At 38.2% G+C, this 27,824-nt stretch overlaps 1 protein-coding gene and 1 long non-coding RNA gene across 2 annotated transcripts in view; one reads left to right on the forward strand and one right to left on the reverse strand.

Annotated features, from left to right (window-relative positions):
- Positions 1-27,824, forward strand: part of INO80C (INO80 complex subunit C) — a 30,940-nt gene that overhangs the window by 2,308 nt on the left and 808 nt on the right. The window contains exons 2-4 of the mRNA XM_040586260.1: positions 18,164-18,274; positions 21,256-21,367; positions 23,073-23,140. Of these exons, the coding sequence (XP_040442194.1) occupies positions 18,164-18,274; positions 21,256-21,367; positions 23,073-23,140 (291 nt within the window). The remainder of the gene's footprint in view (positions 1-18,163; positions 18,275-21,255; positions 21,368-23,072; positions 23,141-27,824) is intronic.
- The window catches only part of LOC121084601, a 29,551-nt gene continuing 25,884 nt past the window's right edge, over positions 24,158-27,824 (reverse strand). The window contains exon 3 of the long non-coding RNA XR_005826812.1: positions 24,158-27,056. This is a non-coding gene — a long non-coding RNA (uncharacterized LOC121084601). The remainder of the gene's footprint in view (positions 27,057-27,824) is intronic.

Below are 27,824 nucleotides of genomic sequence, written 5' to 3' on the forward strand. Positions count from 1 at the left end.
TTGAGTTAGAAACATTGGTCACTGGGCACTTTCTTCTTCAGTACCTTATTTCATCTTAATCTCCAAATGTCCTTATAAAGTACTTAGTTAATTGCTGAATAATTTAGTTTTTCTGGATAAGGAAACCTATGACAATGAAACACTCAATAACTGTAGTCCACTGAGCTATTCACAATATAGCCAGTCAACAAGCACTTATCACTCTATTTTATGACTTATCCAATCTTTAAGTAGCTCAGCCAATCAGGACCTAGATCGTCCATGAATTTTAAATACTTTTTCCAAATATATTGTATAGCGTGTATCCAGTCATTATGGGATTTTTATTTTACTTATTTAACTCCAAAGAAGTAACATTCACCTGACAGTCTGATAGGTACTCACCTTTAATACACAACACTTTCAGCACAGCTTTGGAGGTAGCACTTGTTAGTCCTCTTGACTGTTCACTTTCCTAATTAACCCCTTTGATATTTTTTAACAGCCTTTTACAGCATATTTTCAGCCTTTCAGAAGTCAAATATACTATGCCATAGCTCAGCAGGGAATGGTTTCCATTTTAAGTAAACTGACATTGTGAAACAGATGGAGAAACAGTGAATTATTTCCTTGGTTAACTAGAAAACTGTAGGTAAGAGGATCCCTACTGAGAGGTTTGTAACTATTTGCAGGGGTCAGCCTGGGATCTGGGGACTCCTTATTATATTAACTGGTACTTCTGCTGAGACCTTGTGCCTGGCCTACATGAAAATATACTTCACATTGTCCTACTGTGAATTTAACCACATCTGTGATTCCATATTCCATCACTATGATATTAAACAAAAAGGGGATTTTATAATTTCCGCAGATCACATAGTTTATTTTCCTTTCATATGGTTTATGTCACAAGTAGCTATCACAGTGCTCACCCTGAAAGACATGCTGCTCTGGTAAAAAAGTAGATTTCAAAAATGTGTTTATTTTTCTATATAACGAATTTGCTTAAGTATAGCGATGTAATTAACTAATTTGAGTAACTATGTGTATCCTACAAGCAGGCACAATTATCACACAGTATACGAATTTTTATAAACCCAATTTTGATTATGTTTCTCAGACATAGGAGTTGCTACTTTGTCTAAGATACACTTTAGGAACATTACCAAAAACCATTCTTCATCGTTTTGTATAAGCCCAAAGGTATTAAGTCATATTTGTTTTGGAAGCACATAGGGCTTGTCAGTCATGTCTACAGAAGGAGACACATGCTTTTTGGATATAATGCCAGTATTTGCCAAATGTAAAATTAAAAGCGAGTTTACAGGAAAGCATGATTGCAAATTGATTACATCACACTTGTTAGCATTACACAAATACTCCTCCCATGCAGTTGTGCCACTGAAAAATACCTGTCTTTGCTGCAGCAGAAGATTTTTAATGTTGAAGATTATTATGTATATTAAATGTTAATATTCATGTCTCAAAACCAGTGCTGTTTAGTGGTTTACGTAGCACTGTTCAGTTAGATGTCCTTGTCCAATGATCCCCAATAGCTGCTGTGCTGGTTCAGCTCCATTGCTGGCTCTTGTGCAGACTTGCCTCCAGGTCTCCAGTCTTTTTAATTGCTAACACTTAACCTGGGATAAAATCTTTGTCACTGATCTTAAAATGGCACCAGTTTACCTTAATGTTCACACCATTATTTTGTACATCATACAGCAACAGGAAGCTTTTAAGAGTATATTCTACATGAATATGTAATTGGTGAAATAAAATGCGTACCCATGACAGCTAGCAAGCTTTAAAGATAACATTTGCAGTGAGATAAGAGATGATTTGGGGGGCAAAAAAAAAATGACTCTGATTTTGTCAGAGAACAATTAAAGAGAGAAAATACGCTAAGTATTATGGTAAATGTATGTTTGCTTACGTTATTTGTGAAACAGCTTCAGACTTAAATGATGAAGTATAGGAAATGCTTTGAGAATGACATCATGTTTTGCCTTACATTCTGAATTGATGTAAACTGCCCTGTAAACTACAGAAATGCAAAGAGAATCCTTTTTGCTTCCTTCTTCTCCATCACTGTAGCAACAGCAGGTCTCGGTACCATTTAGAAAATAAAGGCTGAACTTCTGCAATGGTATTTAAGAATTAAATTATTAAATATATTGATCTAACCTCTAATTATGAATATTGTGGCAGTACTACTGGCAATCTCCATTTTATGTAACTAGCTCTCATATGTGTACCTAACACTTTCTGTATTTCTTGCTCTGTGCTTAAAAACAGAAACCCTACGACAATATTAGAAGATAAAGTACAAACGGTTTAAAGTTATCATCCTCTTAGATAAGCTCCTCTCACGCACAAAGTGAAAATAAAAGGAGGGAATCTAAGATACACTTAGAACTCCATTTTTATTTCAAATGAAACTGAATGCTGATGTTTTATATCATAAACTAAGATAATCAGATTAGAGTTCTGATAGACAGCTGTAAGTTCATCAAGAAGACTTAAATATATACATATTAACATGGTTACTGTTATGTACTCAGAAGCTGTTCACTGAAGACAGAGTTTACCCTAGTACATAAATAGCATGGAATTGGACTCTAAAGCATCAGTAAATTTAATCAGTTCTCCTGTTATGCTATTTTACCAAGGCTATCACTGTAAGTAGGAAACCATCAGATCAATTTTAAAATAACTTTGTTTTAAAAAGTCCATTTGATCTGGCTGTAATTTCCTGAAAAATGAGGTTGAGGAGAATGAGTTTAACTACAGAATCGGTGAGTACCTCTACAAGTACTGAGCCGAACTGCTGCTCTCACCATGTTCTGGGACAAGTACCTCTTTTAGTGCATCATAGTGTAATAACTTTCTAATCTGAAATTAAAAATTACCTACTTACAAATTCAGACCTTGTTTACGCCAATCACTATAACACTGCACTTATTCTAATTATTATAACACTGTTCCATATAACCTGTAGCAGAAAAGCATGGTTTTCCTTTGTAGCTGGAAACCTAATAAACAAGCTGCATTTCTCACCAATCCACCTGACCTGAAAGAGATAGCAGGGCCCTGATACAACATGCTGGTAGGGAGATGTAAGTACGTACATATTTGCCAGTTATTAAAAAGCTATCACATCATTATGCTCCAGGCGATGCTTTTTTAAAACAAAACAAAACAAAACATCTTTCAGCCCTTAAGGTTATGACAGTAACTGAAAATATATTAATTTAATGAATGAAGCAGTACCAGTCTGAAGCTGCTGCTTGCCTGGAATGATATCTTTAAAAGATGTAATGTGCTTCCAGGGGATGGTAACTCAAACCTAATTAAAGTGATTGAAATGACACTCTCACTGGATAAAGTCTAGATACCACGATATGGTGCAGTCGATTGCTAGTTATTGGTAGTACTGCTGAGGTGAGTTCAGCTCCTTACACACTTATTCACAACCCTACCCAAGAGTCTTTGCTCCTGCAAAACTAGCAGCCAGTTTAAAACAAATTGCCATGTCTTAATGAGACTTCTAGCAGGTAGTGTTTAAATTGGGATAGCTGTCCCACAGGTAGGTAACGTACTCACAGAGCATGTCACCAGAGCAGAGAGCACTGAAAATGCCCGGAACTTGCAGGCTTACATCTCTTGTCCCACTTAACCACAAAGGTACTTTCTGCTACAAAGTAATTGCTGTAAATCACTGAAGTACTAAGCATCTCTTCTTCCACAGGGTTTTTGTACTCTTCCCAAAACCCAGTTTATTTTCAGGCAGTCCATTAGTGAAAGCCAGGATTATCCCTAGGTACCAGTTTTTGTCACTTGCACATTTGAAGTCAAATCTGTTAAAGAACCAGAATCTCTCCAGTCCCAGATGGGGAAAAATGATAATTAAAAGACAATTAGCAGATTTTGTAGGGAAATCTGGCAAAATTTCTGTGTGTTTTAAGTTTAGCTTTATTCAAAGAAGGGAATTGCTTTTATGGAATAATCTAGTTTAAAAGGGAAACTGTCAAAAGTGAGAGCTTTGCTTGAAATTTATCACATATTGAAGGCTTTAGATGATCTGTAATCATAAAAGTATGTGAATTTCCAAACCAGACTACGCCAGTCTCAGAGTTACCAACCCCCCAACCAAGTGTGATTAGATTTTAGATTTAAAGTAAACACAGATGTGTTATGTTGTAGAAAGGCAAAAGCATCTGTGTATTGAGTTTTACTATGGCTGTCCATACGCTGGTGTCACAGGCTTTTTTACCCTTCAGCCCTTATCCTAGTAGACAATTTTAATTTCTCCTTTAGCTAACAGAAGATGGAGAGTCCTACTATGGTCATACTTAATTTGAGGATTCATAATAAACATATGAGAAACTTAGGAGAGCTAGTAAAGGTGGTTCACTGCTTTTATTGTAAGGAGATAAAATAGGATGAGTTATTTTTGTGAAAGAGAAAGAGCGCTCTAAAACACTGCATGCGTGTACTTCTGCATGATGTTTTTGTCTGAGAGGCAGTGCTCCTAAAAAGCAATCTGAGAATCCAGTTGGTCCATTAAAAGGTTCAGATTAACAAAAGAAAGCTTGGAATCACTTAACTGTTTAGATACTGCAGATTCAAAGAGGTATCAGACTGTTTTTCACATTTTTGTGAAGTCATAATGCTTGTGTTAGGTAATAACTTCAGTTTTTGCTTTAGCAAGGCATTAGTAGTTATATACATGTATGGATTTTGGATTAGAAAATCTAATAGAAATATTAATTTGGTAGCCTGGGAGGATTTTGAACACATTTTTTAAGCATTCTAAGAAAACAGAATGGAGAAATAGGCTATTTATTTAGACCTGCAGAAAGCCATAACAGTTGGAACACTCGGTGTTGTGAAATAACCCGGCCCTTGCAACAGAATTCATGGTCGTGAACAGCAGCCTGTCTTGCCTCACTGCAAAGCACACCTGCAACTTCAAGAGGCTCAATCAGGTAATCTGTTAGCTTCTCATGATTAAAAAGGAAAGAGTCCTAGCCGCCTCCTATCTTACATACCTCCACAATCTCAGCTGTATGCTCCTGCTGTCTGCATCAAGGCAGCTTTATGGTACTCACCAGACCTGCTCAGCCACTGACAGAAGTCATCAGTCAGAAGACTCCGTTAGCAAACCTGTCCCCTCTCCCGGGAAGCTGCATCATCTTCTGCTGCGTGGGTGAACTGGACTGATTCACAGGGAAGTCTAACAGGTATCAGCGAGTAGCATAAGGAGAAAACAGGACCACTTGGTGAGGAAAACCACTTTTCCACTACAAGTGAGCTATTTCATGAGCTTAGATGCTCTTAACTGCAGATTTCATTAGTTAATCGTAACAAACTAAATGAAAACTGGAGCAGTTCAAGATCTCATTCATTATAGATCCAGTGTCCCTGCCTGTGGGAAGACCTGAGGAGTAACAGCTTCAGCTGTCATACTGCTTGCCTGTCAGTCTCTAGGTGCCTTAGCTGTTTTTACAAACTCAGGCAAACTCTGTGAGATGCCACCAAAATAAGCTAGCAGGAAATACTACAGACTACTCCTAATTCTACTTCTCCCTGAAGATTTAGGCAACTCTTTCTGCTTGGGATTCAGAACCATGAACATCTGCCTTTCTGAAAGCAGATATTAAATTCTTTCAAAAGTAGAACAGAAGTCACACTTACGGCACTGATACTTGCTTTTTATATCATGCGTCCTTAAAAGTGCTTGCTGTGTCCTGCACTTAAAGTTGATCCAGTTCCTGCCTCTGCCTGAGGGGATTCAAACCCTCTTTTTCCCCATGCACACCTTCACCACCACTGGCATGGTGGGAGGGGGGCGTGGGTATGTTTCCTCCTCTCCAGCCAAGGATGGATGTTCTGTCTGTTCCAAAGAGAATGACTCCCTAGTCTGATATTGAATGCAGTTGTCAGGATGATCTGCTTGTGTGGTTTGGGTATTTATTTCTCTTTAATATTTTGTCTAATGATGATTTAAATGCAAAATAAACAGTTGTGCGAACAGGGATCAGAAATCTTTTCCTTCCAAAACTCTCGCCAAAAAGCTACATAGTCATGCCATCTAACAACATGCATTTATGTTGTAATAAAAATGCATCACTGTTAATTCAAGAAACAAATTTGAAATGGATAAAAGGAAACTATTTTGTGATTAATATGCAATTAAACTGTAGCAGAGTTCATCATTCTGGGAAGGGTGAATATCTGTAGTTACATGGTTTGTAATCATCCTGCCCCAGGATGTTAGTGCTGGCTGACTCAGAAAAATTGTCCTTGCTAATTATAAGACTCTGCTTTGGATAAGGAGCATTTTGGGGAATTAAAAGAAAAAACCTTCTGTAAAGCATTGCAGGCCATTGCTAGGGTTTACCACATGAAGAGAGACTTGAAGTATCGTATCTGGTCCTTTATCATTTTTTAAACAGAAAAAAAAAAGATTTGTTTTATATAATTTGTCCTTCATTTTCATTAACAGACAAAATATCGTGCTTCTGTGTACTTCTATGCACAAACTGTCTAATATGTGAATTACATAAAATTTAACTTAATTTAAAAAGATACCTCATTTTCCAAACATCCACACAGGCCTAGAGGTGAAAACCTTGTAAACAGTTTTAAGCAAGTTAGGGGTTTTTTCACTTTTCTGCCCTTACAGTGTTGGCATGCTAGTAGCACTACCAACCCCTGTGTACATAAGGATGCAACGTGCTTGTCACGACAGGACCATTTACTGCTTCCTCAGATCTGGGCTTTTCTGAGTTAGGGAAAGAACGAGAAGGGCATAAAAGGCTGAGATGCCTGTGATAGTTGGCACATTATTTAGGCAAGGTTTACACGTATGCATGGTGTCACTTAAGTGGTACAAGCCGGAAAAAACAAATAAGCTTTCAAGCATCCATGTCTTTTTTCAAATCTGAAAATACTTGAAACTTCCTAAGCTAAATACAGAACAACTGCTTAGAGTTTGGTTAGGTATGTATCAAGTAGACCATCTTTGAATGAAAGGTTAGTGGCATCTCAAGAGTACACGGGATATTAATCAGGGATGGGAGAGGGTACTGTGAAAATATAATCTAGGAGAAAGGAGGAGGGAGTTAAAACCCTGTAGAAAACTCTGTGAAAGTTATGTGCCATAAAAACAGTCTTTCTATTGAGTCCGTGGTGTATTGGTATGCAGTCCATCCAGAAGCTTGTCTTAATTTTCCAGATAAACAGGTACATTTAATAAAAGATGACCGCTCTATGACCACTCTGCCTAGCAACTTTGTTACATTTATGCCCTGAAACCATCAGGACTACAGCAAAATACCGCTGAAATGGAACATGCAGAAATTAGGGCAGTAATTAACATGAGTTATATGACTGCTCATGACCAGAAGAGCTTTTTGTTAATAAAACCAGTATTTCCTATTTCATAGGATATTGATTTCTAACTAGGGAGATGGAGAGTTGCCCGGAGAGCTGTGGAATCTCTGTCCTTGGAAGGTGTTCAAGACCTGCTGGGACAAAGCCCTAAGCAGCTTGGTCCAAGTCAGTTTTGACCCCGCTTTGAGCAGAAGGTGGGCTGGTGACCTCCCGAGACCCTTTCCAGCCTCCGTCTCATTTCAGATGTCTGATTTATATGATTTGGATAGGCATGTCCTCTCCCTAGACAAGAAGTCGTACACGCTTCCATAGGCAAGACAGGGCACCTCAGCTGGGTACTTTTCCCCATAGTGCATTAATGAAGTCCAAAACTCAATGATTGCATTTATACAGTGTTAATTCCCCCTACGCTGTAACAATGGTTATGTTTGAGCAGAACTGCTTTTCTCTGGGAGGAACAGCACAATGTTCTTACAGCAAAATTAACTCTTAAAATCAACAAACTGGAATATGAGGCCATTTCTCCTTAACATATGCATAGTGTGTTCAGGCTCCTCAAACCAAAGTAGTTAGCTGGAAAGTCCTTATTCCTTAAGTCGATTATCTTTGCATAGTCTAGAACTAGCAATGCTAGTTTGAATCTCACATTAACAACCTTACATTTTCTCAAGTCAGAAATTCCATTCTCTTCTTAATTTTCGTTAGACCTATTTGTTGCACCCAGAACTGCCTTTTGTTGCAGCCATAGAATGGCCCTTTTTATCCTCCTCCTTTCCATCTGTCCAAAATATATTATTTGCTAAATAATTCATTGTGGGAAGCTTCTTAAAATATCCTGCTAAACCCATCACAAAATATTAAATACTTTTCCCCTCTCACCTATGATCATGGGTGTAATACCAAAACTTCACTATTTCTAATGTAGTAGTAAAGTCAAGACAGTTCATAGTTCTGTTCTGTTTCAAGTCCAGTGAAAAGACAGTCAGAATACAAGTTTATATGCAAAACACTGAACTGTGGCACTTTTCAGATGTGCTGCCATTCTTCAGCTTCAGTATATAGTATCAGGGTGAAGTGTATGGCCACAGAACTTACATTGTTGAGTAAACAACCACCTACTTGTACAAATGTTTCTGCAGAAATAGTTCAGAAGTTTGCATTGAAATTAGCATCACTATACAACTCTCTCCTCCCTTTTCCTCCTGAGCAGCCTCAAAATAGTCTACAAGAGATACTTGTATTACCTTTTTTTCATCTAAATTAGAATTTGTTGTATGTTTATTTTGGTTCAGTCATCAGGTGGGGTTTTTTTCATTATCTAGTTAAACATAGGTATCCGTAGGATAATGCACCTACAGTTCTGCTGAGTACAGGAGACCCAGTCTGCTATTCAAAGCAGGAATGATTCATGTTGAGTTTGCTAGATAAGGAACATGGGTGTAATATTCAGGGAATGTACCGCCAGATATTCTTGTCCTATAGTTTGAGACAAACAATAAAGATGACGTTTGTAGTCTGAAGATTTTTAAAAACTGAGGTATAGGTTATTTTCTTGTCTTCTTTAGAAGACCTTTGAAGCATCTAGTAAAATTACTGGTCTCTGGTACGTTATGCCTTTGATAACTTTTTGAAGGTTTGTAGAAGGAATATTTTTATCCTCAATTGCTTTATAAGTGGAATGTTCCATATGTCAGCGTACCCAGCATTTGTCTTTCTGACATTGTGTTTGGGTATGACACTGAACTACCTGTACACAAATGGAAAAGCTGGCAGTATGGTTGCTAGTACTTACTAATGCGTCACGGCAGCAGTAGGTGTAGTTAGCAGAAATGTAATAGAAATAGAATTCTTATCTACGAAAAGTGACAAGGCAGAAGGAAGTGCTAAAATATGCAAAAAAATTATGGAAAATGCAAAAGTTAAGTTTTGTTTTCTGTATTTGTTTACCAGTTAGTCCGTAACATCTGCATGTAACATTTGACTGTTCTAATTCAGGTCTATTTTTCCTAAGAATAATAGATAGAACAGTAGCTCTGGAAGAAAGATACACCCTGTCTTTACTTGAAAGTAATTAATTGACTTTCCTTGAAGAAATGCTGTTTTGGTTTTGTTTGTTAGTCAAATGTTGTTTCTTGTCAAAATGGATAATGTTTTACAGAATAAACTACAATCAGGAAACTATTTTTTGCAGAATGGAATTGCTTTCTTGTCAGCTATAGGAGCCGGTATCTTTTTGCTTTCCTTGTCCCCGGTTCAGTCATATGCAGATGAATGGACTTGGATCCTTCTCCTACCGTGGCTGAAGCCTGTTATTTGACAGAGGGATTTTGATATGCTCCCTGAGCAGCATTATAATGTTAACAGCACGTGAGCATATTGTAATTCTCCAGTCTTTTCTCCAGAAATACTTTGACCTTAAGTGTTCTATATCAAATGATGTATTTTAAACCGTGAGAAGTGGTTTAGCTGAAGTCGTTGACTGAGCTGATTTTTTCTGATGGAGAAAGGAATGTACTGGCAGTTTTTTTAAAAAATTCAATTGTGATTTATTCTAGTCTTTTTTGGTAGTATGCTTCCATCCATTTTCAGTCTTAAGACCCATCAATTTAGAAGACTTTCTTGCTCTTGGGGAATCAAAATATTCTGTTAGCTGGGCTTGGTTATACCCTTGGTGAGAGTACAAACTAACATGTGCTTTTTCATTCCATATATCCTGAAATTTTTAGCTCCAGAGCTGCTTCAGCATGCCTTTTAGCTCATGAATTTGTCCAAGTTACAATTTTCTTAATAAACTGTCAAATGCTACAAACAAGGAATATTCCCAGTCCACCAAATGAAATCTTAAAGTGAGAGATACTTTGCAATTATTTAAGCTGAAGGGAGCTTTGTGGCAAATGCAAATTAAACCAAGCTTTTCCAGGATAGTGGGAAGCTATTCAGTTGTGTCCCAATTACATTTTGTTTGAGGCTTTTCCCCAGAGAAAATGGTAATTTTTTTTTCCTTGAAATATCTGTAAGTTATAAAACTTTGTCTATCATAGTGGTTGAAAATTTTTAAATGGAAAAACATGTTTGGCATCCGAAATCTCTTGAGAAGAGGTCATAGCTTTTTATTGAAGCTTGTTAGTATCTTTCTGTGTTTGGAAGTTTAATAATTTTGAAGAGAACAAAGTAAACTGAGTTTTTCTGGATTTTTTTTTTTTTTTTTAAAGTGAGCAGTACCAGTAAGAAGGTAGTTCTTGCTAGGTCTTCTTCCCCTAGGTTTTCAAGAAACGTTTGAGAGGCGGGGAATGTAATTAAAATCTTATTCTCCTTTTGGCTGCATTTTTAATTTTGAATTCAAACCCTCACACAGCATAATAGAGCTTTGCTTTAGGGTATTTTATACCTCTATCAAAGTGACTAAACTAATTAGTATTTTATACATTTTGGTAAGCATTTTGTCACTGGAAGCACCAGTGCAGGTGAATGATAATGGTTTGAAGCTCAGGCAGTGACAGGACCCTAAATGAGAATGTCGCCTTTTAATCAAGAGCACTTGAAGTCTATGGTATTGAAATGCCCTACAGAGAACATAGAAAAGCCATCCATCACTTTGTGGCAGTCCAGTCTTTTAGCGCACGAGTAAAATTTTATTCAGCCTTTCTAAGGCAGCTGGATTGTAAGACGTTGTAACTCATCTCGAAACAGCAGTGTAAAAGTTTGAAAGCGTGATGTACAGATTGCATTTTGGACAGCATATGTGTCTTCATGTATTATCTTCATTTATTTAGATTTCACTTGAAATGTTTTCCATGTCCTGCTTCAAACATTTCTCCCTTCCCTCTCATACACCCAACAGGTGAGATTATTTCTAAATTTTAGTCATATGTTTGGAGTGAATTTGCGTAGTTGATTAACTCTTGATGCTCAGCAGAAATACTCAGCAAGCTAGAAGGAAAGAGCTGCTGCTTTAGGAGGGGCAGATTTTTTAAGTCTCACACAAAAAAGTAGTCTGACTTGGGACTCAGAAGTCCTTTGGGGAACGCTTAAAAGAAGGTGAAGTACATTTAGTATGGAATTATAAACTGTTATTATACAGTTATAATCAACAATTAATTTGAAGCTTTGTGTTGTTATGTTTGTTTTTAACAACCCTCTCTCAGCTTTCTTTATGAGTGAGAGCAGCATCATCATCTGAGGACAATGTTGTATTTTAAACAAAAATATTTTTTGGTATCAGGCATTTGGGAGATTTACTTTTGATGTCAATGGAAGCAGAAACCTGTACCAGGAACCTTGTCTTTTAAAATGAGTTGGCAATCCATTGACTTAAATGGATTTACTGTCAATTTACACTGTATGCATGACTGTCTTGGCCACCCTACTATCTGCTTGAAATCAAGAACATCGATCTGCACTATACTTAATACCTGTTTTCACCTGGCTACTACTCAGTTTTTTTGTGTAGTAAATAGAGTTTTTCTGTACCCTGTGAAACAAAATCTGCTGTGAATATGCCAGAGTAGGGTTTTTTCCTTTCTAGCATTTGGACATTTTCAAGCTGAAATATTTTTTTTTGCCCTACCCCAAAATAAGGTAGGACCTTCTGTGAAGAGAGAATGTTCCTAAAATGCTACCATGTATCAGAGTGCTGAGACAGAAAAGGCTGGGGAAATTGTGTTGGGCTTCATTTTAGCGAGTGGAAAGGAAGAGGGATGAAGTTTTTCCTATTGAATCCAAGAACCAGGAAAATGCAGCCAGATGGGGAAGACATGTTTATACATGTTACTGAATAAGTCTTTCCAGCAAACATTTCTGTCACAGACATAGAGAGAGTTAATCTTGTTCAAGAGAGTGCTATTTCTTCAGTCTTACATTGTTAGAGTCTTCAGTGAGTTTGCCTTCAGAAATACACTGTGCTAATAACGTTGGTAATGAGAAGGTTTTTAGCCATCATTTTAACTTGAGCTTAAACACATCTGACACCTTTCTCTCTGAATTGTTCCCAGCGATGTAAAGAGCAGCATTTTTGTCTGCCAGAGTATACGTGTTCAAGTTTTAATGGCTCCTGTCATGTCATCACACAAAGTTAAATGAATTAAATATTCAGAATGTGCAAGAGCCTGTGCCAGGCTTGTTATACAGTGAGCTAATATATTAATCAAACAGCTTAATGTATGTTCCAGTATGAGCAGTATTAGCTGGGACTCCGTTAAATAGCTGACAATCAAAGTCTAGTCCCAGTTGTGAAAAGTCTGCTGATATCATTGCTGCTGTCATCTGGTGACATTCATGCTATGTTTCCACATGGCATTCTGATTCACTGTAGTTGGCTGCTAGTGAAAATACAGGTATTATCCATCGATTTTATAAATTACCATTTTCTTCTGTGGCTGCATGCCACAGCCTCATAAGGATGTTACAGAACTTAGATGCAGCTAAAAGCTGAATAAGTTGCTACAAGTTAGATGTTGCTGCTTTAGAAGTAACCTACTACAGGAATAATTAGACAGATACCGTTATCGAGTCTGAGTTAAAACAACTCTGTCAATGAAATTATGAATGTCACTGTAGTATTACTGTGATTATGAAAATCAGCTGCCTAAAGTAAGGAAAAATTAAATTATTTCTTGAATTTCATATACAAAGGTTGGAGACAAATGGGTTCCTCAGTTAGCCAGACTGGGTGCTTGGGGCAAAGTTATCACCAAGTGTGATACGGTATGCAGTGACAGGATGCCAGAAATGCACAAATTGACATCTTTGACTTTCATGTTTCTTCTTGGTTTTTTATATTTTTGTTTTTGTTTTTTTTGTCGTTGTTGTTTTGCGGTTTTTTAATGTTTGTTTTTGTGTTCTTTTATGTTTTTTATAATTTGTAAAATCCTGTTAGTCTGAAATAATGAAGAAATATTATATAATATAATCCACAAGTAAATAGGTAAGAAATGATACTTCAACATATATCCGTTGTTCTGTTATGCAGTTCTAATCTTTGCCCGGGGTGGGGAATGATGATTCAAACTAGCACGTTCATAATAAGTTAATTCCACCTGGTATTTAGTCCCATCACAGACACCCATCCCAAGCCCCACAATGCTGATTCTACCTAGAAATAGCCAAAACAAAGAATCCAGCTTCCATGGTCTGCAAGTTTTGCTTGTCCTCTCCCTAAATAAAACCAGACAGATGGAGCGATCTATGGAAATCATGTGAAAACCAATACATCTGCGGTAGGGAATTTGGAACAGAATATTTCGAGAAAAATTAATAGATCTACCAAAACCTAAGATTGAAAGTAGTATGTGAACAGGCAGCCTCCCAGTGTGTGTTTTCTCCCACTACAGACAGCACATACAGTAGGGTCCAAACTAGGCTCATTCCTGGGGTTTGGCTTTATTCAAAAGAAACCAGTCTTAAGTTAGCAGGGCTTAGCTCAGGTCTCTTCCCCAGACTTGGCTGCTCTTACAACAAACCTCTTAGGACATCCAAGTGTTTGCTGCAGGTCTTTGCGCTGTCTCGCATTTTTGCTGTCTCCTAACCAAGTGAAATCCTCAGCCAGCTTCCTCCCACACTGACTGTCACCTGGTCCTAGTACGTAACAGGGAGGACACTGTCCCACCCCGCTGGGATGCACTGAATACTGTATAGATGGTCTTGTGAAAAGAAGTGCAAAAAAAGAAGCAGCACCCCTCACTATAGCTCCCATCAATCCCAGGAGTGATAGAGGTTGCCAACCTGTCACACTGTGGTTGTAGTCAAAAATTCAGCTAACGCACGTATACACAACTTTATAAAGGGAATAAAATTGTAAAAGTCTTATAAGAAGCCTTTGCCCTGCTGTCTACAACTTTTAAAACATGCCATTCCAGTCAGGGTTGCTCTGTGCCTGGCTAAGGAGGGTGCTGGGAGGAGAACAGAGGTAACGTGAGAAGCGGTGGCAGCATGGACTTCAAAGGATGAGTATAGTTACTGATGGCTTAGCTGCAGTCTTTGGTGTTTTTATTGTTATTTGGAAGGAAACTAGCATAAGCATGTTCAGCTGCAGTGAAATCACACCTTCCATTTGTCAGTGCAGATGCACCATGTAAATGTAAAGCCACCCCCGACTCTTTGTTGTTATAACCTTCAACAACCTATGGAGAAAAAAATATACTGCTTAGTGACTGTTGTAGCACAAATTCTCAGTAGCCCTAGTTACATAAACCACTGTTTAAAAGACACAATTTAGTTATAAAGTGCAGATTAAAAGTCGCTTCACTGTCTCTCTACTTGAAGTGTATATTGAGCTCCCCATAAAGGATGTTTACAAGATCAGTTAAAAAGAAGCTTTAAAGAAGCTATGGAGAGTTTCAGCCCATGATTACGCTTTCTAGCCCTACTGCAAAGCATTTGGGATTATCCTAGGGCACAGGGTGTGAGGGGTTTAGAGAACACGTGCTGGGGACCGGCTGTGAGGTGGTGGGGTAGGGGAGGTTGCAGCACACACTGAGAAGTGTGTGTTCCCCGTGACGGGCGCTTCCTTGCTCTGCTCTTCGTGGGACTGCAAAGGGGATCTGGATTCATTCCTGTTTGTTTGCCCCAACACATGGCAGTGAGGAACAAACTACCTTCCAAACTAAACATCCAAGCTAACAAGCACATTAAGGAGAGATTTGTTCAGTTAATGTTACAAGTTAAAGATTACCTTTACTGTACAGTAATTGTTCACTGAGGAATCTTCTTTCAGGCTGTAAATAATGTTTTGTATTGCCATTGTATTACTCACTTTCAGGAAATGTGGGGTTTGCTGTACAAAGGTAGATCCGTATTGGTTAAAATTCATTTGGCATCTCCCCCTGCCTTTAAAAAAGACCTTCAGAAAACAAACCTGAAACATAAAATGATGTTTCTTATGCTTTAAATCCTGGCATTTTAAAACATAGTCTGGACAGGCTTGTAGGTTGTTGAGATACTTTCAGTTTGTGGCTATAAAACTGCTGAGGGTATCAGCTGAGACTTCTGCAGGCTGCACAGAGAGCGTTCCAAAGCTCTCTACTTGCCAGAGTTCACTCCTCTGTGCCATAGCACATTATTCTGGAAGCAGTGCTTCTACTCAACTCTTTAATGTTTTTCCAGAAAGAAAACCACATTAGCTGAACATCCTTTCCATAGCGCTCCTGCTAAAAATCAGAGTTTTCATACAAGCAATGCTGAGTGAGGAAACTGGCATGCTTCTACAGTGTCTCTTTATCTCAGTTCCCAACATTCAGCTGGGATCATAGTGCTCGGTCTTATTTGCTTCCCAGTCTATCACAGGGCTCTGAAATCATGGTATCGGTTGCATACCACTATGGTATGCATGTTGCTATACAGTCCTGCACACCAGCCTGCACCCTTTGCCTTGGAGGGGAAACCACTGCTCTCAAATTGTCCATGACAGATCCAGAAGCTACTAGTGATGTGTCTCATTGGGACTGGAGGATGACTTGGATGTCCACATGGCCCAGAAAAGCAGCAGCTGCTACTCCAGATCCTGCTGCCTCTAACGCTGTGCAAAGGATACCGGCACAAACAAAATTAACATCTGGCCTGTAACATGAGTTATCTCGACTCTTAGCAGCACTAATACCTGAACTCCCTTAGGGGCTGGTCCGGAAAAGAAACTACGTGTAGAATTTACATTCAGGAATTGTCCTGCCAGGAACAGTTCCTTACTTTCCTTCCCAGGAAGATTAGCACTGAATCCACACAGAAAAAACCCACTGAAGACAGTGAGTGTAATATATTAAGTGTACCCAGCTGCAGAAATTAAGGACTATATGTGTAAGGAAACTTCTTTCCCTTTACTGTTTAACTACTTTTATTTGCTCTGTCTCAAAATACTAGATACTGTTTTGAGATATTGTTAAAATGCTGCTCAAAACCTGTTCCATAAACAACAGAATACTTTGGAGAAGGTCACTGGAGGGGCAAAAGTGATAAAGTGATTAATAAAAAACTGCAGGACTGAATTTAAAATCAATCAAATTGTACCAAATAAAAGGCAAGGACACTTTGAAGAATAACTGTGAGTGCTGATTCCTCCACTTAGAGAATTTACACTGATAATGAGAAGTATCAGAGATAATTTATTCATCAAAAAATAATTTTGTATCTCAAGCCTTGTCTTTCTCATGATTGACTTTAATGTGTGCTGCTGAAATCTGAAGTGGTGGAAGCATGCATGTGCAAGAGTATAGTTTGAAAACCTAGCAACTCATTGTATAAAGCAACTTTACTCAGGATTGCTGAAGGTATTTTCTCAGCTAACTTTAACATGATGCATGTTTCTAAACATCCATCTGCATTTCTTCTGTTTCTCTGACAGTCAATGCCTTTTAATATTGTCCTCAGCAAGGGAAGAATCAAGTTTAAGCTACAGACGTCAACGTTGCTTCCACTGATGTTATTATGGCAGTATTACCCTGTACTATGAGCTTACAGAGGACTGACTATTGTTTTGAAAATAGATCATCTCTATTCGTACATTTTATTTTAATAAGACATTAGAAACATGACTATTTTACTTGAATGCTTCTTTATAACATACTTAAGACCTCTCTTTGCTATGTTAAGAACAGGCACTGCTGGATAACTGATACATTTCCCCAGAGTTCAACTTGCCTGGTTCCTGATTTTGTAATTACTTATGCATGTAGTTACGTATACAAACACTTCCCTTGTAATCACATGCAGAAGGATATGCTGAATCATGGCCTTAGCTATATAGTCTCAGTTTCTAGAGGTTCTCCCATAATTCACTAATAATAATGATTTTTTTTTTCTCTTACATAAGAGGATTGTATCAACACAGAAGTTTTTGCAGTGCAGGTTTTCACAGGAAAACATTCTTTTTTCCTAAGCATTATCTGTCTGAAGATGGAGAAACATTTTAACCACCCATTCAGTAAATATTGATTTAGCTTTTAGCCAAGTTCTTTGTGCTTCAAGAAAAAAGAATCAAGGTATGAAATCTTATTGACTGAACTGCCAAACTCTGGCAAAATTCTCATTGGCTTCAGTATGAATCAGGATTTCGCAAGGAACATTTGTGTATGTTGCATGGGCTTGTTCTGGTAGTGTGGAGACTTACAGGGCATTCACAAAAAACAACATAAATGCAGTTATTAGAAACTGGTTAGACTGCCACACAACTTTTTTAGCTTTCCAATCACACACACACCTTCTCCAACAGCTCTTCCAGCTAAATAAGTAAACCATAAAGAAAAGCCTAGAAAACACCAACTAGTACCTGTGTAGATTTTGTGAGGCTTGTATATAAAAATAATATATATAATTTTTTTATCTCTCAGTTCTCACTCAGGCACGATTGAACCCAAGGACAGAGAATAAACTGATTAATCAATTTTTCTTTACAACCTTGAAAAAACCCTTTCTATAAATTTTATATATTCCTGTTAATGCTCTAATATGGAACATTCTGAAATAGATCCAATGTACATTTCTGCTGTTTCAGGTTTCACACGCTGTTTTGCACTTTATAGAGATGGCTTTCATTAATACTGAAATAAACCCAATGCTGTTTTTACTCAGTAGGCTTTGGCCTTTCTGTTCCCCCTCCTCCCCTTTATGTGTTGGTTGTAAATTGCTTGAAAAATATTCTGTTTCATGCTTCCCCACTGCTGACATGCAACATCTTTAAATAGATTCAAAAGAGATAGGAAGGGTAAAAAGGCAACAGGTAAGTAATACAGCAGACAGCTCTGTCTCCAGTTAAACTTGCTTAGCGTAACATTCAGTAAGACTGTCTTTTTTTCTTCAGAGTGCAGGTGGGGAGGCCATGAATGAAAACAAATTTCTGAACACAGACTCTAACACAGGATCAGTGGAAACTGCTGTCAAGCCATTGCCGTTTAAAGATCCAAACTTCATCGTAAGTATATTATTTTTAACAATCTGAAATTCTGATCTCTTCAAATAAAACATTAACTAGGTTTCTATTTAGCCATATTGCTAATGTAAATATTAAGAAAGTCAGCTTAACAGCCAAATAAAAGGTCGACAATTTTGAAGAAATTCACCTCAACTCCATGCCACACTATGGTCCAAAGCGCACACTATATTATAGCATGAAAATGGCACTGGTCCAGAGGCAGAACTATTATATTAAATTCTGGAACAGAGTCAGAAACTCTGCTAGATCAAGGTAAGTGCGGAAGCTTTACGGTGTGGTATCTCGCAAACTAACACAGCTAGAGAGGAACAATTAATACTGCTGTGAATGTAGGAAACGCATCTCCCAGTTCCTAGCCAAGGCAGGCTGCAAAGCAATTGAACTAGAAATCAGTTGGAGAGTTATTAGCAACTGTCATTTTGCTCCTCTCCCAGTCTCTGAAACTCTTTAACAGACCTGGGGTGTCCCTTCTTCCAGTAATTGCTAGATTTAGAAGTAAATGCTCCATGCTCCCCAGAAGCCTGGCCTGCTGGCATTCAGAAGTCATGTAAAGTCTGACAGCTGATGAAATACAGGCTGCTAAACCACTCTGAAGTTTAAACGGGGGGGGGGGGGGGGGGGGGGGGGGGGGGGGGGAAGGTGAAGGAAGACTACAGCTAGTAATGCTGTCGCTGCTGGGTTTGGTTTTAATATCTTTTTATCTTGTTGTGCCAGGGCCAACTCATTGGCACACTGTACAAATGCTTTCTAGAAGCAAACTTCTCAGACTGCTGGTCCTAAGCCAGTACTTACAAAGAAGGATTTCATCCCAGATTTTATTCTGTATGAATAAGATACAATATCCCACAGCATAAAACCTGAGTAATCGGGCATCGCTCAGCTCACTAAGCACAGGTTTGGCAGAGGATATAAAATTAATCTCTGACTTGCAAGCTGCTCTATGTCTGCTTTGCAGGTGACTTCTGTCACAAGAGGGCCGTTCAAACAACTGTATACTTTGCTCACTGTAATCCTCCAGTGAGCACCAGCCTCTTCGAGAAATGGGGCTTATTGGAAAAGCTCCATCTGCTCCCAGAGGCATTCCATGTAGCTTCCATATAGTATTTAAATAGCCATGAGGCCTTGTGCTGATATTTCATTTCTTAGAGGGACATCACCTTTTCCAAAAAGGAAAATACTAATGTCCACATGCTTGAAATAATAATGAATGTACAGGGCCTTTGGCAACAGCTGAAGAAATAATAGGGAGTTATAATAAAAACATTAAATTATCCTCCCCAATACAGTAACTAATTTAAGAAATGTATTGAGTTTTAACTAGCTTTTCATCGGTATGAACTGCTAGTAACAATCTGGATCACTTCTTGCATCCTTCCAGCCTAATTTCCCTTAAAAGCAAGAAAATAAATCAAATAATGCCTATCTCTCATAAATACACCCACGTTTGAACCATTAGCTCACAGCAGAGGATAGACTTAAAAGCAAAGAAGGAAGAATTTACCTTTTTCTAAACTTCCTGAATGGAATTTGCATCCCTTGGCAACGGGGACGGGGAAGAAGACCTTCTGACAGTTGTACAGAGCAATGAATAGCTCCACCTGTCCTAGCTCCAGCTTTCCCTGAACTTCACTAGCGCAGAGGTAGCTTGGTTCATTCACGCTTGGCAGTCATTGCCTTTTGCTTGTAGGTATGTGAGGTGATACCCAGCCCCATTCCTAGGAGGCCTGACTTCATATAAATCCAGTAGTTGCTTTTAAGAAACCAGATTACTGGGGGAAAAAAATCATTATGGAATGATCTGGGGAAAATTCACGTAAAGAATTTGAATTAGTAGTGTGGTAGTACATCTGTTTTCATCTCGTATTCCAGCCGTTTCTATGTTACAATGATCTCTAGGTTACTAAGGTGTTACCCTCAGAGCAAACGTTTGCATATACCTTCTGTTTTGGATATCCATTGCCAAACCTCCACCTGTCATTAGCTCATGAGCATCTTTTTTGAATACATCTTACATTTACAGAAAAAAGCTTTCTAATTGAATCTTTCCTCCTATAATTCTCAGCAATTTAACAGGCTAATTTATAAACCAATCACAGCAGAAGTGTGTTTGCAGAACTTTGCTGAGTTTTGTTGAGACCGATGTCGCAGGTAGTAATTATTACAGAAATAACAACAACTCCCCAATTGTAAGAACATTTTCTTTCCTGAAGTAGAGCTGTAAATATGTGTCCTTTGATCGTGTAGAAGTAGTACAGTATGTTGTGCAGCTTCTATCTCTGGAGGGACATAAGTAAATTACTCTGTAGCTATCACATTTGATAACTGAAACTACCATTGTAGTACCTGTGGCAAGCCTTCTATTAATGTACCTTTCAAAATGCGAAATTGTCTTGACAGCCAGCATTCTATTTATTACTTCTATTCTTCTGTCTTCTGTCCTTTGAAAGGAAAATAAAATTTCCAGAAAGTTTCTCATAGCATTTATTACATTTTGCAAGATCAGTTGTGTTTTCTACAGTCATGGGTAATTTGTCAAAGGAGCTAGAGCTGCACCTGTAATATGCCATAAAAAGGAGAGAGAAAATTTAGCCATGTAATCACAATTTTAGACACAGCTTCATAATAATAAGTTCTGATATGATGGTAAGTACATACAGAATCCTCTAATCTCAGGCTAAACCTAAACACATTGATTTTCTATTTCCATGTAAAAAGCAGATTTTCATTTCCTTCAGTTAATGGTAAACACAGTAGCTTTGACACAGTTCAAAAAGCTTTGTTTTTCTTGCAGCCAAGATTAAAGTGTACAGTATATTAGCCTACTGATGAAATAAGTGAGGATAACAAATGGCTTATGACAAGATGAGACGTATCAGAAAGACTATGAAATACAAGTGTCATGCTTTGAAGTAGTATTCTTTATTTATTTTTTTCTCTAAACACCGTATTTTTAATTCTAGCACTCTGGCATTGGTGGAGCAGCAGCTGGCAAGAAGAACAGAACTTGGAAGAACCTAAAACAAATTCTTGCTTCTGAAAGGGCATTGCCATGGCAACTAAATGATCCTAGCTGTAAGCTGCTTAGACGCTTTGCATGTATTTATAAATAATAAAATCCACACAAGTAACTTTCTTTAAAACAAACCTAAATTATTTCATCAGTGCATGCAGTTTCCTGCTTTTCAACAGGGTCCGGTAGTACATTTAAGACTACTCCAATCACACTTGGCAGCCTAAGTGGAAAGTAGGGGGAAGCAAATAATTTGGAGTATTGTGACAAACTTCAAATACATTTGAGGAGAGAATTTCATAATGGAAATGTATTTATGCAAACCAGGTCAGAAACGCCTTATTCCCATCAGTTTTTTCTCACCTTTTCACTACTGAGGAGCCTCCTCCTCTGCGTACAGCCTGAAATGTCTTCTGATGGGTGGCTGCTACTTGATTAGCTATCTTTGAACTATTTTCAAATAGATTCTGCTAAGTCACATACTTGCAGTAGCTTAGACCTCAGCCCCAGCTTCCTGTCCAGCTCCTTATCCTAGATTCTTGGGAGATTTAAATTCTACACCCCCTATTTATTTCAGCACAGCTGAAACTACACTATTAGTAGTCCTGATTAGCAGTTCTAACTGGTGTACATCTACAGGAGCAGAGTTACAGCAGTGCTCTTAATCTACATATGCTTCAAGTCTGCTGGTAAAGTAGGATACTATTGAACATAGCGGGAGGCAGAATGTGATCCTTAGGTTTTACTTAAGCAAGTGGAGGCATTTCAGAATTGAGTATATGCATATACTTCTTGTCAGACTCAGTGCTTTGTGCAAAAAAAGCTTGCCATTTTTTTGAAGCGATTTAGACACAACTGTTACAGAAAAATGCAGATTACGGTGTGTACCTGGCTACTGTAACTGACAATCTGCTGATGTTGCTATTTCTATTACGTTCTGTTTGTAAGAAGGTAGGGAAAGAAATTCAGTTGCATATTTAAAACCAGCTGTGACATTAGTGTCTTTTGAATTATGAGATGATGAGTTAGAAATTTGATATGGATGGAGCATTTGACTCGATCGTAGTAGCATCTGAATGAGGTACAAGGGAGATTAGGAAGGAGGAAAGAAATTAGTCAGGTACAAGATATTTTTGTAAACAACCAAAATTGGGGATTTAACTACTTAAATGTACCAATTGTATCTTAAAAATGTTTATGAATGAGAGTTGCTATCTAAAGGGCACCAAAGAACAGCAATTTCCATCATTTAATTTAAACATTCAGACAATTTTCTAGGTCATTGACTGGGCTTGAAGTGGTACATGCTTAAAGATTTAACTGATTTAAAAGATTACTTTGCTTTTCTGGATTATAGTATTTCAGAGCTGCAATCTTGAGCCGTGTTTTGTGGTCTTAGCTTAAAGCATGTGTATGATAATGGCTATTCTTTGCAAATAACTGACTGTGAGGGAATCCATTAAGGCTTGGAAGAAACCGACATGTTCCAAGTAGCTCTCACGTTTTTCCTTTTCGGGAGGGCAGTTCTGCTTACTGAACTGGTATTGGAGAGGTGAGCAGAATCAGGCTGCTGTTCACAGTGCTAACAGGTTAAATGTTTTCCAAGGTAATTCTGCTTCATATTTCTGGCCCTTAGTGTTGCTAGTTAATAGAGACCTCAGAAAGTAAAGGCAGCATTCTAAATGAGTATTGTTACCTATTTACATTTTGAGTTTATGTTTTAAGATATATATAGCACTCTGAATTTATCCCTTTTTTTCTCTCTAGATTTTAATATTGATGCTCCTCCTTCCTTTAAGCCTGCCAAGAAATATTCGGACATTTCAGGACTTCCGGTAAGTATTTTATTTTTCCCTTCAAAATTGGCGTCTCAGTTTCCATAATGAAATAAAGCTGGTGCATGCTTTTGTAAAAGATGTACTTGATGAGGTTCCTGTTCAGCCTTGTGCTTAGTAGTTGTCCAGTGATTTAGGGCCAAATCCCAAATACTGTTGCTACATCGCAAAATCCCTAGGTTGTTAATAGATGTCAGGAGAGATTAAATACCTTGTCCTGCCGGGTGGCTGCTATCGCACCACTTTCCCAGCTGTGGAGTCTGCACTGGTCCCCACCATTTCTGATTCTCTAAATTGTTACATTGAAAGCTGGTAGCCAACGGTTTCCAGGACTGCTAACTTTGCCAAGCTTTAACTACAAAGACTCAAACTTGCCATGCTGAGTGTTTGCCTGAGGCTGATTTACTTTGTTATACCTTTTAGAGAAAGTTGTAAAAAGATGGCTCAGTGATTTCCAAGAAGGAGATTAGTAAAAATTACATTGATTGGCCCAGATTAAAAAAACCACCAACTTGTTATCATTGCTCTCGAACTTTCCCTCAAACAAACCAGCTGGAGACAGACACTTGGCATGCACTTTGGAGAATTTCAGATACCCCCATGCTTCAGTGCTGGGAGTTTGGCAGATGTATAGCCTGTGTGTCACAGATGGGCTCTTTTACATGTTTCTGTTAAAAAAAAAAGAAAAAGAAAAGGGAAAAAAACCAACCACATTTGAGTTAGATACGGTTTGCACATGCTCCAGAAGTGTTAGTAGTTACAATTTGGCACCTGAATTCCCCAGAGATTCTGTTGGCACAAAACAGGAGTAAAATCATTGAATTCTGCCCAAGAAAAAATTTGTATCTGCTGCTATCACTGTTCTTATGTGACATGAATAATTTTACTTAAAACAAACCAGGTGTTAGTAACAGCATATCTTTTCACTTTTCACCTTCAGTTTCCAGTGTTTTGTGGGTTTTTTGCAGAAGCCTAGGCATTTATTACAATTGAAATGAATGGGAATGTTCTTTTCCAGACTATCAAAAGGGTTAATTAATGGTTAGACTCAATAACTACAATAATGAAACCTTTGTAATGTCAAAGAGCCTTAGACAGAATTTCTGGGTCCCTTCCCCCCGTTCAATCTGTTTCTCATCCATAGGGTGCTAGCCCACCTCACAGGCTTGATATCACCTCATAGAGATGTCTGTAAATACGCAATATACACATTTGTTATGTTGATGCAGGTTAACACAGCACTTTGCATTCTGTAGACTGAATCAGGTCAAAGTCCCTGTTGGGGGGTGGGAGATGAGTGAGCACTTATTTAAGGATTGCCTTATAGTGGATACACAGCGCAAGGTATCAAAGAATAGCTATAGCATCAGCTTTAATCCTGCACATCTTAACATTTGAGTTCTCGATTTTATAGCATATGTTTTCTTTGACTTTCATTTTTTAAGTAACACGTTTAAATAAGGCACCTTGGAGGTGGAATGTTAGCAGCCTGTGTCTTTGAGCATGATTTGGAAATGGAGTGGGTTGCTTGGATTGAGGCTGATAACCCTTGGTGTTCAAGAAGGAATGGGAAAGCAACATCTCCCTCACAGATGAACTGGCAGACAGCAAGTGGAAGAGACTGCTCACAAACCCAGGGAAAATAATTCCCTCCAGCCAGGCAGACTTACAGTCTTTTACTCGTAAGGGTATTGCTTTGATGTAATAGCAACTTATTTTCAGAGAAGGAGCAGGGGTCAGTTGAATAAGGAACTTTGCATAAGTACCCCTATTCAATATAAAGATGTAGTAGATGGAGGAAGGGTAGATAGGTGGACATGTGGAATAATGAGTAGATTTCACCAAAATAGCAAAAATTCCATGCTGGGTCATTTAATGGTATTCATCTGTTCCCATCCTGTATCCTCTCCCCTCAGAGCTGCTTTGCAAGTGTTAGTGGCATTCACACCATGTTTTATTAGAGTTGCTGCAACATCTCTGACCTGTGAGGGGTTTATGTGGGGCTGAAGGCATAAGGGTATAAGTCTCCTTCACTGCCCTATCTCCAAGAAACCAAATAATGCTTTCCAGCATGGCTTTGATGCATTTCAGAATTAGTCAGTCGTTGCACCTATAGTGAGATGATGATGCAGGTTATAGATGCGAGTGTCCCTACCAGCTAAAGGGGCAGTTTAGCCATAGGAAATAAGAGTCTTCCTCTCAGTTCCTCAGTTTTAATTTGTCAGCTCCTCCTTTCCATCAGTGATTTATATATTCTATTCTAGCTCAGTATAAATACTCTGCTTTCTGTATGAATCCATTCAGTGCTGCTTTTGTATTCTTTTTTTGTCTTTCCACTTTTTTTTTTTTTTGTTCTTAATTTCCATCCTCTAATTGCATTGTGAGTCAAGTTTCCTATTTTACCTGGCCTGCAAGGTTTCTCCAGACTATGATAAAAATGCTGTTTAAAAAAATCTTTTTTATTAAGGTAACTGAGACAGCGTGTCCTTTACATTGCTATGCTAGAAATGTTTCATAAGAAGTATTAAATATATTTTCAAGATAATTTCCTAGTTAGTAGGAAGGTATCTGGGCTAATAGAATATTTTAGAAATCTAGTGCAAGAAACATGTCCCTGTATTTTCTATGTAAAATCTGAAAGCATTTGTGTAAGAATATATTTTCTGTGGGAATGCTGGATTCCCTGGGGCCGGGGGCAGGGGGGGGAAAGTAAAATAAATTCCTTAGCATTACCCATTTAGGGAAGAATTAAATGGTCTAGCAGGTACAAAAAAAAAAGAGAAGTGTATTAAACCACTCTCATCAGTACTCTCATCAGTATACCTGCAGTTATATGAAATGCCACAATTATATTCTACTGATCCTCTTCTCTTTCTGTGTGTAAAACAAATGGAATTAATTTCACCAATGGTCTAAGCAGAGCAGCCAATTTAAATTTGTAAGGCAGCCTAGAATTCAAAAGCTATTATCTACTGTATTGACACTGCAAAATAAAATTATTCTTTCTAAACTTGCAAGATGACTATTCCGATACTCTAATATGCAAACCAGTAATTCATTGTAAAGCAGATTTTAAAAAAAAAAACAAACCTTCAAATGTTTATATTTCCCTTCATTTTCTGAAAATGCATCAGCCTTGTTACTATAGAAACAGATTGAGATAACTAATTCATTGTATTTGAAGAGGATGTATCTGTGGCCTTTGACTTAGTTTCTAAACATGACAGAGTTTTTTCTTTGCAAAATCACTTTACTTCACTTTTCTAATCTGTTTTAATTATTGCTGAAGTAGCAGTGAAGTTTGTTTTCACACTGAAGTCATGGCATAAATGAGTAGCTACCATACATTAGTGAATGCAAATAGTACAGCCCAATACAAAGTATCAGAATGGTGAAGAACTGCCATAATGTTTTTAACCTAGACTGGTGTGTGATACAAATTGCAGATGTTGCTTGCCTAGCTTATTACAGAATCATGTACATTGAAAAGCAGTCTACTTGATTAGCTTTTTCTTACATGAGGCCAGATTTTTGAAGTAGAAGTAGAAATACATTTATAGCTGCTGCAACCATGAAGTTAGCACCAAGGATAAATTTACTCCTAATGTCCTAACTTTGCAATTTGTTTGAAAATTAATTGAAAATTAGCTGACTACATTTAATTAACCTTCTGGCATTTCTTTGTAAAAAGAGAAGCTACAAATAACACTTAATTTTCTGCTAAGTCTTATCAAGCCAGGTGATTGACTGGATTGTTACCATGGTCAACAGATCCTTTCCAACATAAAAATGGTAGAGGGCTCTGCACTTCAACAGTATGGATGGGAGGAATGCTCCGGCTTTTCCTGGCCTTTTCTTTCTTAGTTGCAATGTCTTGAGGGATCTCAACTGCCTGGTCCTTGCCAGCCACCATCTCCTGTTAAAGAAAGGTACATAAGACACTTTCAGAGCCTTGGCAGACATTTGGTAATCCAATGCTGAACAGGCAGTGATTGTCCTGGAGGCTGAAAGTGGAGATGCGATACCCTGAAGCCTGTCTTCTTCCAGCCCAGCCTCCTGCACTGCCCCCAAGCTCATCTGAGCTCAAGGTTTCTGTAGCAACAGGGAAGGGGAGAGGACAGAAGGAAACTGGCACTGCTCCCAGGCACCCAGGGTCCAAATATAGCAGAGGACACAAGCGTAGCCCAGGGTTAGCTGGCCAGGCTGCTATCCTGAAAACAGGCATCTGTAGCCAAGCACAATGCTGAGTTCAAATTTCTTATCAGTTCAGTCACAGAACCATAAGCTGAAACTCCCTTGCTTTAACAACCACTTAAAAGTAAATTAAAAGCTAAGTTGTACGCAGGAAGAGAAAATCGGTCCAAAGCTATCAGAGCACCCATAATTCAGCCTCTTTGTGGGTAATTTATTGGCAGCAGCCTGACTCTTTGGAGAGCTGCCTTGAGAGAGACTGCACAAGGCACAGAGTTGCTAGGGTGAGTTTAGAGAGTTGAGGAATTTCTTTTGCACTGTGTTTTTTATGAAACTATTTCAGCCCTCTGTTATGTTTAATGCATTTCTAATGTGATTTTATAGGGGTCTGTTAACTTCTCCTAAGTTCTGACACAAGGAGAAAGAAAAAATACACACTCTTGGTCCCGTGGTAGAACAGTAGTGCTGTTACTGGAAAAAGAAAGTCACTATT

Source organism: Falco naumanni, chromosome 3, assembly GCF_017639655.2.
Source record: "Falco naumanni isolate bFalNau1 chromosome 3, bFalNau1.pat, whole genome shotgun sequence".
Classification (NCBI taxonomy): domain Eukaryota; kingdom Metazoa; phylum Chordata; class Aves; order Falconiformes; family Falconidae; genus Falco; species Falco naumanni.